Source organism: Glycine soja, chromosome 5 (assembly GCF_004193775.1).
Source record: "Glycine soja cultivar W05 chromosome 5, ASM419377v2, whole genome shotgun sequence".
Taxonomy (NCBI): Eukaryota; Viridiplantae; Streptophyta; class Magnoliopsida; order Fabales; family Fabaceae; genus Glycine; species Glycine soja.
This window is the reverse complement of record NC_041006.1, coordinates 40750658-40765824: the sequence shown is the minus strand read 5'-3', so window position 1 is coordinate 40765824 and position 15167 is coordinate 40750658. Positions and strand designations below refer to the sequence as shown.

Genomic DNA, 15167 nt, shown 5'->3' with positions numbered 1-15167 from the left:
CAAATTATCAATATGTGAAGCTTAACCCTTTAAACAAAATTTTGGGACCACAAAAAAGGATAAAAAGGTAATCTCTGACTTTAGAAACGATATTTTTTTTGGGTACAAATTTCTTATAACTAAGCATATTAAACAATTGTAAAAGTTATGTTATTGACGTAATTAAAATGTCAACATAATTTTTATTGTTATAAAAATATATATGAATCATACTAAATCATGTAAGTTTAATTTGATATACTTCACTTTTATTCCACGAATCTCAGCTAAATTTTATTAAATGATAAAATAGGTATAATCTTGATTATCATTTTCCGAGAGATAATAGATAAGAATAAAAATATATATCATTCGATATTATTAACATTTTTACTATAAGTTTCAAGAAAAATAAAAATATAGTTATATTTATTAAAGATGTGACCATGTTACATCATTTTAAAATAATTATTAATGTGACAATTAAATGTATGTTACATCATAATTAGAGTAATAATAGATATTTTTTAAAATCTTAATTAAATAACAAATTTAATGATGTGTTTGGTTGATGGAAAAATGAGAGAAATAAAAAAAAATTATGTGATCTCACATATTTCATTCTATTTTAATTCAAAAATTTATCTTTTATATTTTTTTTCTATTTTTATTATCTAAATCATACATATCCTAAAAGACTAAAATTAAACTTAAAAAAAATGTGAATTTTCTTTTTTCGTTTTACAATAATTAAGGCAAGGACACCTAAGTTTAAGAAAAAGAAAGTCTATGGACATGAATTTTTTTATACAAAATTGTTATATTCATTTTAAGAAAACAAGTAGAAATTTAAATTTTTAACATGATTTATAATGTGATAGAATGTGTTTGTAAGATACTATAATACTAATTTATAAGTTACTTACTCGGACTTATAAGTTGGTTTAATCTCTTATGTTACTTAATCAACCCTTGAGATATAAAAAATATTTTTTTAACAATTGTCCAATTTACAAAATTATCCTCGTTAGTCATAGAACAATGATTTTGTTACTAGTTAACAAAATTGGATTATGTCATAAAAAGAATAGATCAGATATGCACTTTGTTGATGTTCTGGGTTAAACAACAAATATTTCGAACAGCCTGGGCTTACGTTGTACTGGGAATGTGTGACCACAAGTTTGAATTCTCCATAATTAAAGACAGCTTTCATTTCTTTTCATTTTTATGTTTATTTTTTCATAAAAAAGAGACAGCTTTCTTTGTTTTGTGATACTGTTACGCTCGAGTGTGCGTAGCATCGGGTATCGTGTCGTAAGATGTTGGATTTCTTGGCGTACACCGTGCGGCGCATCTTCATCAAACATAATGCACCCGCTTCATGATCATGATGTGAAACTGAAACTGCTCCTTCCCTTCCTTAACCCCTGTATGAATCTTCTCTTCATTTTCTTTTGTTTCCAGAGCTGGTAGAAAACAAAACGAAATTCTTTTGAATAAAGTAAACCCAGAATATTCATTCATTCAGACACTTCAAGTTTTCCCTCCGCGGAACAAAATGGGAATGGGAACTAGCACCTTTGTTACTAGATGGATCAACTTTCTCACCATGGTAATGCTGCTGTTCCTGAGTTTCTGCTCTCTTTTTTCTTTCAATTTTTGAGTTTGCCAGTTCAAATCTTTCTTTTTTTTATATTTCAATTTTTGGGTTTGTTTGTTCCATTTTCCTCTGCCTTTCACTTTTATCTACTGTCTTGTGTTCATGTGCTTTTTTTGCATACCCCACTTCGGTTTTCACTTGAACATGTTCCAAAGTTACGATTTTTAGTAGCCAACTTTACTTGCTGTTATCAGTTACCACTTCCTTTCCCTAGCTGTTTATTTTGTGTGCTGAAGGTGAAAACAGAAAATAAGAACTGGGACTTAAGGGTGTTTGATTTCTATTTTACTGTATTTAGTTTTTAAAATGTAACTAAATGAGGTTGCTCAGACAACTGGTGGAGGGCGATGCAAGGTACAGACTAGAGTGTGGAATTGAGGGATAGGTTGAATAAGATGAAAACAGAAGAAAAGACGATGAGAAAACATTTCCAGCTGTTTCTGATTTTTGGTTTTTTAAAAATACTTGTTTTTTTAATTAATTTTAAAAAGTTAATGGATTTTATATGAGAATCTGATTGCTGAGTAGTATGGAAATGTTGTAGAAAACAGTTTTTAAAACCAGGAAGTGAGAAGGGAATCAAGCAGGCTGCAAATTTTTTTTATTTTATTTTTAGTTCTGTGACTGTTGATGCTGTTTTCATGTTCTCCTTGTGCAGCTTTTGGCCATTGCTGTGATAATATTTGGAGTGTGGATGAGCACTCATCATGATGGCTGCCGAAAGTCTCTCACCGTGCCTGTGATAGGCCTCGGAGCAGTTATTTTCTTAATGTCAGCCTTGCGTTGTTTATGATTTTGATGCATTTTTTCTTTCCTTTTGAATATTTTCTTCCAGTGTATTGTGTTCTATCACATTTCTGTGTTGTGCAGATCTGTAGTTGGCTTTTTGGGTGCCCTGAAAAACATCTCCATACTATTATGGATTGTATCCTTATTCCTTGTTAGATACATAATATATTATTTTTAAGATGGCTACATCAGATAAAGAAAGAAAGAAAATTTGGATTCTGGGTATCATCCTTGACATTGTACTTGCAGTATCTGATCACCCTGTTCTTTGTCTTGGTGGGAATTCTGGTCTTCACAGTATTGGTGTAAGTATGCAGATTGGTTGACAATGCAAATCCTTTCGCATTATCATTTGTTTTCTTTGTAATGCAAACTGTCTCTGCCATGTTTATGCTTAGAGTCTTATATACTGGTTGTAAAAAGAAGTCTGTGAGAGTCTGACCTCAGCATTTGCATTAACAAGCCTTAGCATATTCATATTTCAGTTTTCTTTGCTTTGTTGGTCGGGTCATTAAGCCAATTAGGAGTTTATGTGGCTGCTCTGATTATTGAAATTGCTACCTTCGTGTTCCATTGTACAAAATGAGTCCTCATATTATCTTTTTGCAGCAGGTAGTTACTATTTACTAGTAGTATCATTTGCAATTACTAATTTGGAATAAGAAATTGGTGAAAACATGTAAAGCTATGACAATAGCTTATCTGCTTATGATATTTTGATATTGAATAAGGTATGTTGAATGAATTTTTATAACTAAAACACATCAGAACATGCACTAAGAACATGGCAAGTTAAAAAGCTGATGCTCTAGCAGCTATGTTTCTGGATGATTTGATATTTTAAGATGGATATCCTTCTTGTTCTGTTCATCTTTAATATGCTTCACTGCCTCTTGTGGTGGATTGTGGAGGAACAGTAATGTCAATTGTCAAAACAGCTGAATTAATTAAACATTTTTCGGTACAGGAACTAATTAAACATTTAAACACACTTTTCTCTTAATCTTTTTTTTTAATATCTGTTAGGAACCAGAAAACACAACTAGCAGTATGTAAAGGAACAAAACAGTAATACTGTATAAATGAGCTTTATTATAATGACAATGGAGATTTAACAGAATAAGAGGAATGAAATCCCTAAATCTGACACAGAGCAGTGGCTCCTATAGGCCAGCTATTGCTGCCTAACCATTCTATCAATTCACTAGAATTCAAGGTACCTTCTCTCCCTCATTCTCACTCCTTATAACAAGGGAAATTAGTTACTAGCTCATCTCTCTCTCCACACGTCACCAGAGTACAGCTACCCCTTTGTGACTCTTTTCCCCCTTCTAGAATATACCTTCCATTCTCTAGGGCCCACCTCATGATTGAGTAAGGATTCATTTGGTTCCATCGTTCCACTAGGTCCACCATTATTCCCTTCATTCCTAACAACACCTCCATCTGAAATTACTGCCTTGTCCTCAAGGCTAAAGTTTGGAAACTGACTTGTCATCATCACTGCCTCTTCCCTTGTAGCCTCCTCTATATTTCGTCCTTTCCATTGCACTAGGACCTGCCTTACCTCTTCACCCTGTACTTGTACAGTCCTCTGTGCCAAGACTGTGTCCGGTTCAAAAGTATTGTCCTTCTCTCCATCTAAGTCATCTGGTAAAGTCTCTTCTCCATTGTAGGACCCCACAGCTTTCTTTAACAAGGACACGTGAAATACAGGATGCACGCGGGAGTCTTCAGGCAGCTTTAATTTGTAAGCAACTGCCCCTATGCGTGAGACCACTGGATAAGGACCAAAGTATTTTGCTGCTAGTTTAGGACAAATACGTGAGACTACTGACTTTTGTCTATGGGCCCTTAGCTTGACAAACACCCATTCTCCTATGGAAAAGCTCCTGTCACATCTCTTCTTATCAGCAAACTGTTTCATTCTATCTTGGGCTCTCAACAAGTGAACTTTTAATTGTTTGATAGTTTCATCTCTGTCTAAAAGCTCCTTTTGTACTGCCTCCACTCTAACTTCTCCTTGGATCCATCGTATAATAGTTGGGGGAGTCCTTCCATAAACCACCTCAAAGGGAGTCTTGCCTGTTGAAGCATGATAAGTGGTGTTAAACCAATATTCTGCCCATGGAACCCAATGCACCCATGTTTTCGGTTGGTCAGCTATGAAGCATCTTAGATAAGTTTCCAAAACCACTTCTGTTTGGCCATCTGATTCTGGGTGGTAAGCACTACTCATCTTCAGCTTAGTCCCCTGTAGTTTGAACATCTCCCTCCAAAAGTTGCTCATAAATATGGGATCTCTATCACTTACAATTGATAAAGGTACACCATGGAGCCTAACAATTTCTTTCACAAACACCTCTGCTATTGTTCTGGCTGTATAGGGATGCTTCAAAGCAATGAAATGGCAATATTTTGATAAACGATCTACCACTACCAAAATAGCCTCAAACCCCTTAGATTTGGGTAGTCCAGTTATAAAATCCATAGAAATGTCTTCCCAAATTCTGTCTGGTATAGGAAGAGGTTGTAGCAGTCCTCCAGGTGAACTAGCCAAATATTTTTGGCGTTGGCAAACATCACAACTTCTCACAAACTCCTGAACAACATTTTTCATGCCTACCCAGTACACATTAACAGCCAACCGCCTGTATGTTCTGTAGAAACCAGAATGTCCACCTTGTGAAGTTTCATGGAATTCCTTCAACAAAGTGGGAATCAACACTGACTTACTTGAAATCACCAGTCGTCCGTCATACAATAACACCCCTTGCTTGAATTCAAAGCCTGGCCTAGAGTCCTTATTCTGTTGTAAATCATTTACTATCTTTTGTAAATGTGGGTCTTGGGCAAATTCTTCTCTCAAAATGTCTGCATCCTTCCATTGCAGACTAGAAGTCATCACACATACTTCACCTCCTTCATGAACTCTAGATAGTGCATCTGCACCTCCGTTCAATTTTCCTGGTTTGTAAACAATATTGAAATCAAACCCCAACAACTTTGCAGCCCAATTTTGCTGCTCTACTGTTACAATTTTCTGCTGCAACAGTTGTTTGAGACTCTTCTGATCTGTGGACACTGTAAAACGCCTCCCTAACAAATAAGGCCTCCAATGTTGTATAGCCAACCCTACAGCCATCAACTCCTTCTCATAGGCTGATTTGGCCACATTTCTCACCCCTAATGCCTTACTAAAGTAAGCAATAGGTCGTTTTTCTTGTATCAATATAGCTCCAATCCCCACACCTGAAGCATCACATTCAATGGTGAATTCTTTAGTGAAATCTGGTAAAGCAAGAACAGGAGCAGTTGTAAGACTCTCTTTCAAAGCCTCAAAAGCCTTGTGAGTCTCTTCATTCCATGTAAAAGCATCTTTCTTTGTCAATGCAGTCAAGGGTCTAGCTACCTTCCCATAGTTTCTTATGAATTTTCTATAGTAGCCCGTCAGGCCCAAGAATCCCCTCACCCCTTTAACATTCTTGGGAGTTGGCCACTTCACCACACTTTCTACTTTATTAGGATCCACAGCTACACCTTTTCCAGATATCACATGCCCCAAATAGTCCACAGATTTTTGTGCAAAATGACACTTTTTCTTATTAGCTACCAGACCATGTAATTTCAAGACTCTCAACACTTCTTCTAAATGACATAAGTGTGTAGTCCAATCTCTACTATAAACAAGAATATCATCAAAGAACACTAACACAAACTTCCTTAAGTGTACTCGAAATACCTCATTCATCAAACTTTGGAATGTGGAGGGAGCGTTCATTAATCCAAAAGGCATCACTAGGAATTCGTAATGTCCTTCATGGGTGCGAAACGCCGTCTTATGGATATCTTCTTCATGGACCCTGACTTGATGGTACCCGGATTTGAGATCCAATTTGGAGAAAATTGTTGCTCCGTGAAGTTCATCAAGCAGCTCCTCTATCACCGGAATTGGGAATTTGTCCGGAATTGTGGCCTTGTTAAGTGCTCTATAATCAATGCACATTCTCCATGAACCATCCTTCTTCTTAACAAGAATCACCGGACTAGAGAAAGAGCTCGTGCTAGGCCTTATCACCCCTGCTGCCAACAACTCTTTGACTTGCTTCTCTATCTCGTTTTTGTGATGATGAGGATATCTATAAGGCCTCACGTTGACAGCCTCCAGCCCTCCTTTCAAATTGATAGCGTGCTCTTTCTTTCTCCTTGGTGGTAACCCCCTAGGCTCTTTGAAAATGTCCTCATATTTAGACAACAACCCCTCCAACTCCTTTTGTTGCCCAATATTGAGATCATTCTCATCACCCCTCTTCTTCTCTATACTCCACATCCACCCTTTTCCTCCTCTGTTGGTGCCTCCCACAATACTATTCAAGGTTTCCATGTTATCATTCAACCCTTGAAGAGTCACCCATTTTTTGTTATGCCAAAAACTCATGGTGTGCTTGTTCCAATTCATAATAATATCTCCCAAGGTTCTCAACCAATCCACCCCCAAAACAATATCTACACCACCCAAATCAAACAAATGGGCTCGTATTGCTAACTGCACCTCTCCTACCTCAACGCCCAAGTCTGGACAGACCCCTATGGATTGGGCCTTAGTCCCATCTCCCAACTTGATACACATAGAAGTTGAATTGTCCACAGCCCAGCTCATTTTTTGCACCAATCTTTTATCAATAAAGTTGTGGGTAGCCCCACTGTCCACCAAAATTACTACTGGCACCCCATTCACTGCACCTTTCAACTGGATAGACTGAGGCTTATCAGTGCCCAACTGGCCCAATTGGAGTAAGCTCAATATGCTCATCTCTCCTTCAGACCCCCCTTCTTCATCTTCCACTTCTACTGCCAATAGTTTTCCTCCTCCTTCCTCCGTTTCCTCCTCCTCAGTTATCAAAACCCTCAAGTGTTTATCAGGGCATTGATGTTTTGGGTGAAAAGGACCCCCACATTTGAAACACAGCCCCTTTTGTTTCCTCTCAAGCAACTCATTGTAAGATAAATGAGAGAAACCTCTATCACGTGGGCCGTTTCTTCCTTTTTCACTTCTGGACCCAAAACCACCTCCCTTACTACCTCCACTAGGCCCATTCTCCTTCCCTTTGACCATCACCCAGTCAGCTCCACCTCCCTTACTGGACCCACCAAACCCGGGTTTGGATGACCCATGACCCGATTTGGGGTGTTTACTAATACCCGTTCCAGCATCACCCCTAACCTCTCGTTCCACCACCCTTGTCACCTGTAGCAATTTCCCTCGACTCAAATTTCCCACCGCCGATAAACTCCTCACTTTCCCTTTAATATCCGCCTTCAACCCGTGTAAAAAGTAACCGGAAAATTGTTTGTCCGGTAATGGAGGAATTTGAGCTGTGAGATACTCAAACTCGGTGATATACTCATCCACCGTCCCCACTTGCCGGAGGGCTGTCAGCTGTTCATACACATCTCCTTCACCATGGCCTCCATATCTCTCCACCAACGCTCCCTTCAATCGCTCCCAGGTCAGTTCTTCTTCCTCATTGAGTAAGGAATTGAAGAAATGTATAGTTGGCCCCTCCATACACAACTGGGTCAGATCTACCTTCACGGCCGGAGTAGTGTCCTGCACCCGAAAGTACACTTCTGCTCGAGAGATCCATCCAGCCGGATCCTCTCCATCAAACATAGGTAGCTCCACCTTCTTCGCCGATTGTCGAAACTCAGAAATCACGTCGCTCGGCATCTTTCGCGAAGCAGAACTCGCCGTCTTCTTCCCCAACCCGTCTCCGCCTGACTCCGCCGGACCTCCGTCCCCATCTTCGCCCTCTTCCTCCGTGAGTATGGATTTCCCAAGGCTCTTCTCCATCATTGAGATGAGAAGAGCTTGGTTTCTTTCCATGGATGACAGCGTGGTTTTGACTCCCGCGATTTCTTCTTCTAACGATGCGACTCTAGCATCCATTCTTCTGATCAGTGTGAGTGGGTTTTGTTTTGGTGGCATTCACTGGTCCTGTTAACGGATCCGGCAGGTCGGACCAAATTGTTAGGAACCAGAAAACACAACTAGCAGTATGTAAAGGAACAAAACAGTAATACTGTATAAATGAGCTTTATTATAATGACAATGGAGATTTAACAGAATAAGAGGAATGAAATCCCTAAATCTGACACAGAGCAGTGGCTCCTATAGGCCAGCTATTGCTGCCTAACCATTCTATCAATTCACTAGAATTCAAGGTACCTTCTCTCCCTCATTCTCACTCCTTATAACAAGGGAAATTAGTTACTAGCTCATCTCTCTCTCCACACGTCACCAGAGTACAGCTACCCCTTTGTGACTCTTTTCCCCCTTCTAGAATATACCTTCCATTCTCTAGGGCCCACCTCATGATTGAGTAAGGATTCATTTGGTTCCATCGTTCCACTAGGTCCACCATTATTCCCTTCATTCCTAACAATATCTATGTTATCATGTTAGTAAAAGAGGTGAATTTATGTTTTATCAGATTCATTCCTATTTTTTTATCATCCAACTAATAATCGGCTTATTTGATTTTGGATATTCATTTCAATCTTATGTAATCTTCTGCCATTGTTTCAGGTTCATCGTGACTAACAACGGATCGGGTCATAGTGTTACTGGTTTAAGGTTAGTAGTCTAGTATTTCATTTACGTAGACATTACTATGGTCCTTGATATTTGAAATCGTGACAATTCCATGATATATACACTGTGTATGACTGCTTGGCTATAAGAGGAATGAATGTCTGGTTAATGCTTTTTTCTTATTCTAGTTCTTGACAACATGGTGTGATCTGATGAATGACAGCTTTTTTGACTGCTTAGGTATAAGGAATACCAACTTCAAGATTTTAGTTCTTGGTTTCTCAAAGAGGTAACACTTTTGTCAACATGGAGAACTGTTGGTGCACAAAAACATTTAACATTCAAAAGCTTGAAATTTTTCTTTGTTTTAGTTAAACAATTCTCGTAACTGGGAGAGGTTGAAGGTTTGTCTTGTCAAATCTGATGACTGCAATAACCTATCCAAAAAATATAAGGTATTCCATTGACTTTAATTATCTGTTATACACAAAAAATAAAAAACAACAACAACAACAACTGTGATTTATCCCTTTCAAATCTTCTTATGCAGACTCCTAAACAATATAAATCAGCTAAATTGTCACCAATTGAAGCTGGCTGCTGCCGACCGCCTTCCCAGTAGGTTCTATTCTCTGGTTTCTCGTTTATAACAGCTACCCAAATGCATTTCAATAGAGTATATTTTATGTTTTCAGATAAGAAAACCAGTGCACATGTCTGATATTGTTTGAGTTGGGGTTTTATGTAACTTAGATGTGGATATCCTGCTGTAAATGCATCCTACTATGACTTGACCTTTCATCCAGTTAGCCCAAACAATGACTGCAAGCGGTACAAGAATTATCGGGCCGTCAAATGCTATGATTGTGACTCTTGCAAGTAAGCATGCATGCCCATGCTCCATTTCTGTTTTTTCTAGATGAGTAAATTGTTTCACTGCCATTGTTTGTTTTGTCCTCGATCTTGGTTCCAGGGCTGGTGTGGCACAATACATGAAAACCGAGTGGAGAGTTGTTGCAATATTTAATGTTGTTTTATTTGTTGTCTTGGTAAGACAAACAAACATTCTTGCCCTTTTTCAAGATTACAACAATCAGAGAACATTAATTCTTAAGGTCATTGGTGCCTTAATTCTATCTACCTTTGTTTTGTGCATTGCCAGTGTATTATATACTTCGTGGGATGCTGCGCGAGACGAAATGCTGCAAGGAGCCATTCTAAAGCTTGAAGGGAACCTCCTCTATCTATGAACCCATCATCAAATCAAATGCTTTTGAAATTCTTAAAGAAGAAATCAGTGTACTGGGCTAGAGATAAAAACTCCTCAAATTCAAGTTATTTATAGGAACCCTAGTGGTGGATTGTGTAATCTTTGTGAACACCATGACTTGATTTGTTTTATTATTTGATTTGATGTGAATAGAAAATCCAAAATCAGAAATCTCTACAAGCCAAAGATTAACGTCTGGTTTGTTCGCTAAGATAATATTTGAAGTTAAAAACCTTTTATCAGTGTAGCGTTTGTTAATGCAGCATAAAGTTAGTGTTAAGGAAATTATAAGTCAGTTTCATTTAATCCCACATCAAACTTGTTACTTTATACAAAATGTCGAATAAAGGTCCTGAGTAAGACTGGATTAAGATTTCATAGTGTTCGGCTTGGGGTATCATATGTTTTTAAACTCCATTCACTATGATGTCGATGATATGAGTAAGACTGGATTAATAATTCTTTTACAAAACACGACTTGATCAATTTTAGTCACTACCACAATATATTTTGTTTTGTTACGGAATAAAAAAAAATACTATATTCTGTTTGAAACAAATTGGAAAAAAAAAAAACATCACCCATAAAAATCGTAGACTTGCTCCTGCGCATTCTTCTTGTTTTTGACTTGGAAATGAATACTAGCGTGGATAAAAATTGCTGAATCAAACACACATTTATTTATTATATTATTTTGACTATTTATGAAAAATCCAGCTTGTTACAAAAGGATATATCGAATTACATTATTACAGTAATAACATAATTACTCAATATATATATATATATATATATATATATATATATATATATATATATATATATAAATGCAAGAGTAGGAAAATTGTATAAATTTTTAAACTTGATTTAGGGTAAATAAATAAATAAATCTCTATCTCTAATAATTGACATTTTATGTTTAATCAGGTCACCCTGGGCAAAATTTTCTTGTAAGTCTCTGAATCGGTGGATTGTGAAGTGGATTCGGAGGACACAGTGATTTTTTTATCCTAGTACAAAAGAAATAAGAACAATTTGGTTTGGTTTTGGTTGGTGAAAAAACAAAAACCCTTTCCCTTTGTTGTTTCTTGTGGTTTTGGAGTCTGCAGCAATGTGGGGTTGGATGGTCGGGGAAGCGCGTAGGGCAGCGTGCAACTGGAACTGGGTTTCGCTCCGAAGCATGGGTGGCGGTCCCAGAACCTTTCCCGGCGGCGTGAACAAGTGGAAGTGGAAGCGCATGCACGAGAAGCTCGCCAGAGACAAACAGAACAGACTCATCCAACAAGAGAAGCAGCTCTACCCAGCTCGCATTCGCTCCCACATCCGCTCCTCCCTCTCCCCCGACCACCGCTGCCGCCACTCACCGCCCTCTCTCCCCCAACGACCACTTCAAAGCCCTCGCCGACCGCTTCGTCAAAGACGGCGCCGAAGACCTCTGGAACAACCACGACGGTCCTCTAACTCCAAACCCGACAACACCGAACCTTGATTTTTGCCCCAAGCACACCAGGGGTTACCGTGCTGTTCCCGAGGTTGGGAACAGTCGTGTTGGGGCCCACAAATATAGGTTTTGGAGAAAGGGTAGTGATGATTCTTCTTCTGGTGAGAGCGAGGGTGAGATTGAAGTTGAATTGAGTATGAAGAAGAGGGGTAGTAGTGCTTCTTTAGGGGAGTATGATGTCAAGAGAGAGCGGAGGGTTGTGCCCAAGACTTCTCCAGAGTTTGAGTTTATTAGTTATGAGCTTAATAAGAGGAAGTTGAGCCAAATTGAGGACCAACAGAGTGAGCAACAACAAAGCAATGAAAGCATTCTAAGCAACACAAGGTATTCCTTTGCTTGCTATCTTGGATTTTTTATATGATTGTAATAGAAAATGGTTTTTCTTTTTGAGTGTTTATGATTGATTAGCATTCACTTATAGGATGTGGGAGGGATGGTGATGAAAATCGAAAAGGGTATAATAGATAGATGGATACAAAGTTTTAAATCGCAATTTTGTTGTGATCCTTGATATTGTGGGAAATTACAGACTAAAGTGGTTGATGCAGCCTCAATTATGCTTGCAGAGCCTTGACGAGTGTGGTATATCGCCGCTGACGGTCAAGGCACTTTCTTCAGCTGGCTATGTTCATATGACCCGCATACGAGAGGCTAGCCTACCTATTTGCCTTGAGGGTATTGTTGAAAATAATCGAAGTCCCATATCGGCTAAAAGTAATCTCACATTAGAATATATAAGTGAGGGGCAACCTCACCCCTTGAGCTAGCTTTTGGGGTTGAGTTAGACCTCTCACAGTACACACTCTAAGATGGTATTAGAGTCAGTTCTGATCTTGGGACCACGCTTCTGTTAGCCCTCGCTTTGTGGTGACAAACATCAACCATTTGAGGGGCAACCCTCACCCCTTGAGCTAGCTTTTGGGGGTGAGTTAGGCTTCTCACATTATCCATTCTAAGAGGTATGTTGCCTTTTCTCTTTCAGATTGGATTTTCGCAACCCTGCCTGCCAATCCAATTTTTGTTTGTCATTTATTGTTGTTGTTGTTGTGATTATCTCTTGCTAATCTTACAAAAGATTTGTATTGTAAATGTTGCTGCATTATAGTACTTTATCTCAACCTGCATTTTTTAGGATCCAGTTTCAGTCTTTTGCTTGTTAGTATGTTTCTGCCATTTGTCTAAGATGACTATTGGATTTGATTTTGATGATTATATTGCACTGCAGGGATGGATGCTGTAGTCAAAGCTAAAACTGGCACTGGAAAAAATGTAGCTTTTTTGGTGCACCCTACTTCTTTTATTTTTAACACACTGCATTCTGTTTTTTTTTTCCTTATCTATGATGTTGAGCGCAAACAGCTTCCTGCTATTGAAACAGTTCTGAAAGCTATGAGTAGCAATACGTCTCAACGGGTGCCCCCAATATATGTTCTAATTCTCTGCCCTACCAGAGAACTTGCTAATCAAGTTGCTGCTGTAGCAAAGGTTTTGCTGAAATATCATGATGCCATCAGGGTGCAGACTCTTGTTGGAGGCATACGATTTAAAGTTGACCAAAAACGCCTTGAATCAGATCCATGCCAGGTTCCTTGTTATATATAAAATAATTTATGTTTCCCACTATGTGGCTCCAGGCCAAGTGTAAGGCGTTTTTTTGGTGGGCAAGGGGAGGGGGGAAGAGAAAAGAAAAAGAGATGTTGCTGATTTTGTGTAATAAAATCATTACTCAAAGTAGAAACATAATGTTTTTTGTATTTCCTGGATCAATTTTTGCAGATACTTGTTGCTACACCTGGTAGGTTACTGGATCACATTGAGAATAAGTCTGGAATATCTCTGCGGTTAATGGGCTTGCGGACGCTTGTACTTGATGAAGCTGATCATTTACTGGACCTAGGATTCAGAAAGGATGTAGAAAAAATTGTTGATTGTTTGCCCCGTCAGCAGCAATCTTTGCTGTTTTCTGCAACCATACCAAAGGAGGTTAGGTTATTATTTTTATTTTATAATTAATTTTGAACCTCAGGTTCTTTATTCCATCAACAGTGTTACTGATTCTTAAAAAATATTCAGGTCCGTTGTGTATCTCAGCTTGTTTTGAAAAGGGAACACAAATATGTTGATACAGTTGGAATGGGTTGTGTAGAAACTCCTGTTAAGGCAAGTTATAGCAACTATTGTCATTGCCATACTCTAAAAATTGCAAAAGTAAAAGAAAATACATATTAGGTAGACTTCTAGGGCCTTAGGCTATACATTTTTTCTTGTATATATATTTTTTAAACTGTTTGTGTTTTAATGTTTGTATAAAAAAATTCCAGTGATATGTATTAATGGTTATTCTGTTTTGTTATCACAGGTGAAGCAATCTTATCTTATTGCTCCTCATGAGTCACATTTTCAGTTAGTGCACCATATTCTGAAGGAGCATATCTTGCAAACACCTGATTATAAGGTTAAACACAGTTGCTGTTTCAGATTTCAAATTGCTTTGTTATATATTTTATGGTTTTGACCAGTAGATTGCATGCAGGTTATTGTATTCTGTATAACTGGGATGGTGAAATGAAATTGCATGTCTGCTGGTACAGATGATTTTATTTGATTTGCTTGACTTCACTTTAAAAGTTAATGGCACCTAAACTCCTTAAACTAATTGGAAGAGTGACAAATAACTATAGGCTAGACCTAGTCTAGTAGTCTTAACAAAATTAAGGATTTCTTTGAATCGGATTCCGTTTGGTAAAGTGCATTGGGTCAAGCACGCAAATCACAGAGCATATTATCTTTAGCCTTTGGTGCACTCCACAATTGTGGACTATAAAGATTTGTCTTGTACATTAAAATTGCTTGTGACATTTAATGGCATTCAATAAATTTTGGGGGAACCTCTTGCTTAAAACATTATCGTATTTGAGTACTAACTATCTTAGTCATGTCTCTAATGGTGATCACTCATCATGAGTTCATGACGCCTGGCTTATGTGCTACCTTGTTTACGATGATGATAAACTGACAGAGGCATGAATAACAAGTGGCTAGTTAGCGATAAGATGAGAAGAGCTCTCTTGCGCATAAAACTGAAAATAGTGATAATATTATGAGTTTAATAGCATTATAGCAATGTCCTATGTACACCAGGGTAAAAAATTGTCTATTAATTAGAAATTATTTTTAGTATAGTTTTAAAGATTATTATAAAAATAAACAAACTTATTTTATAAAAATTTGTGATTGAATGACTAAATAATTATACTATTGTTACATATATTATTTATTCTAATAAAATTCCAAGCATTTAATCCAAACTAATTAAGACTTTTTTCATACTTTTAATTTTATTTAAATGATAAATTGTCTTATATCTCTT

At 37.7% G+C, this 15167-nt stretch overlaps 1 protein-coding gene and 1 pseudogene across 2 annotated transcripts; both read left to right on the top strand.

The window, feature by feature from the left end:
• Positions 1–1091: 1091 nt before the first annotated feature.
• Positions 1092–10581, top strand: LOC114413355 (tetraspanin-10-like). 2 transcript variants are annotated; one of them, XM_028377706.1, is made up of 12 exons: positions 1097–1411; positions 1511–1594; positions 2301–2413; positions 2513–2567; positions 2681–2736; positions 9021–9068; positions 9267–9315; positions 9398–9481; positions 9577–9644; positions 9780–9905; positions 10000–10075; positions 10189–10581. In XM_028377706.1, the coding sequence occupies exons 2-12, from the start codon at positions 1541–1543 to the stop codon at positions 10252–10254; spliced, it is 795 nt and encodes a 264-aa protein (XP_028233507.1). In that variant the 5' UTR covers positions 1097–1411; positions 1511–1540; the 3' UTR covers positions 10255–10581. The 2 variants fall into 2 exon arrangements, with proteins under 2 accessions (XP_028233508.1, XP_028233507.1); XM_028377707.1 differs by lacking the exons at positions 10000–10075; positions 10189–10581 and having other exon boundaries at positions 1092–1594; positions 9722–9863.
• Positions 10582–11232: 651 nt separating this feature from the next.
• On the top strand, positions 11233–14699 carry LOC114411399 (annotated as a pseudogene).
• Positions 14700–15167: the final 468 nt, after the last annotated feature.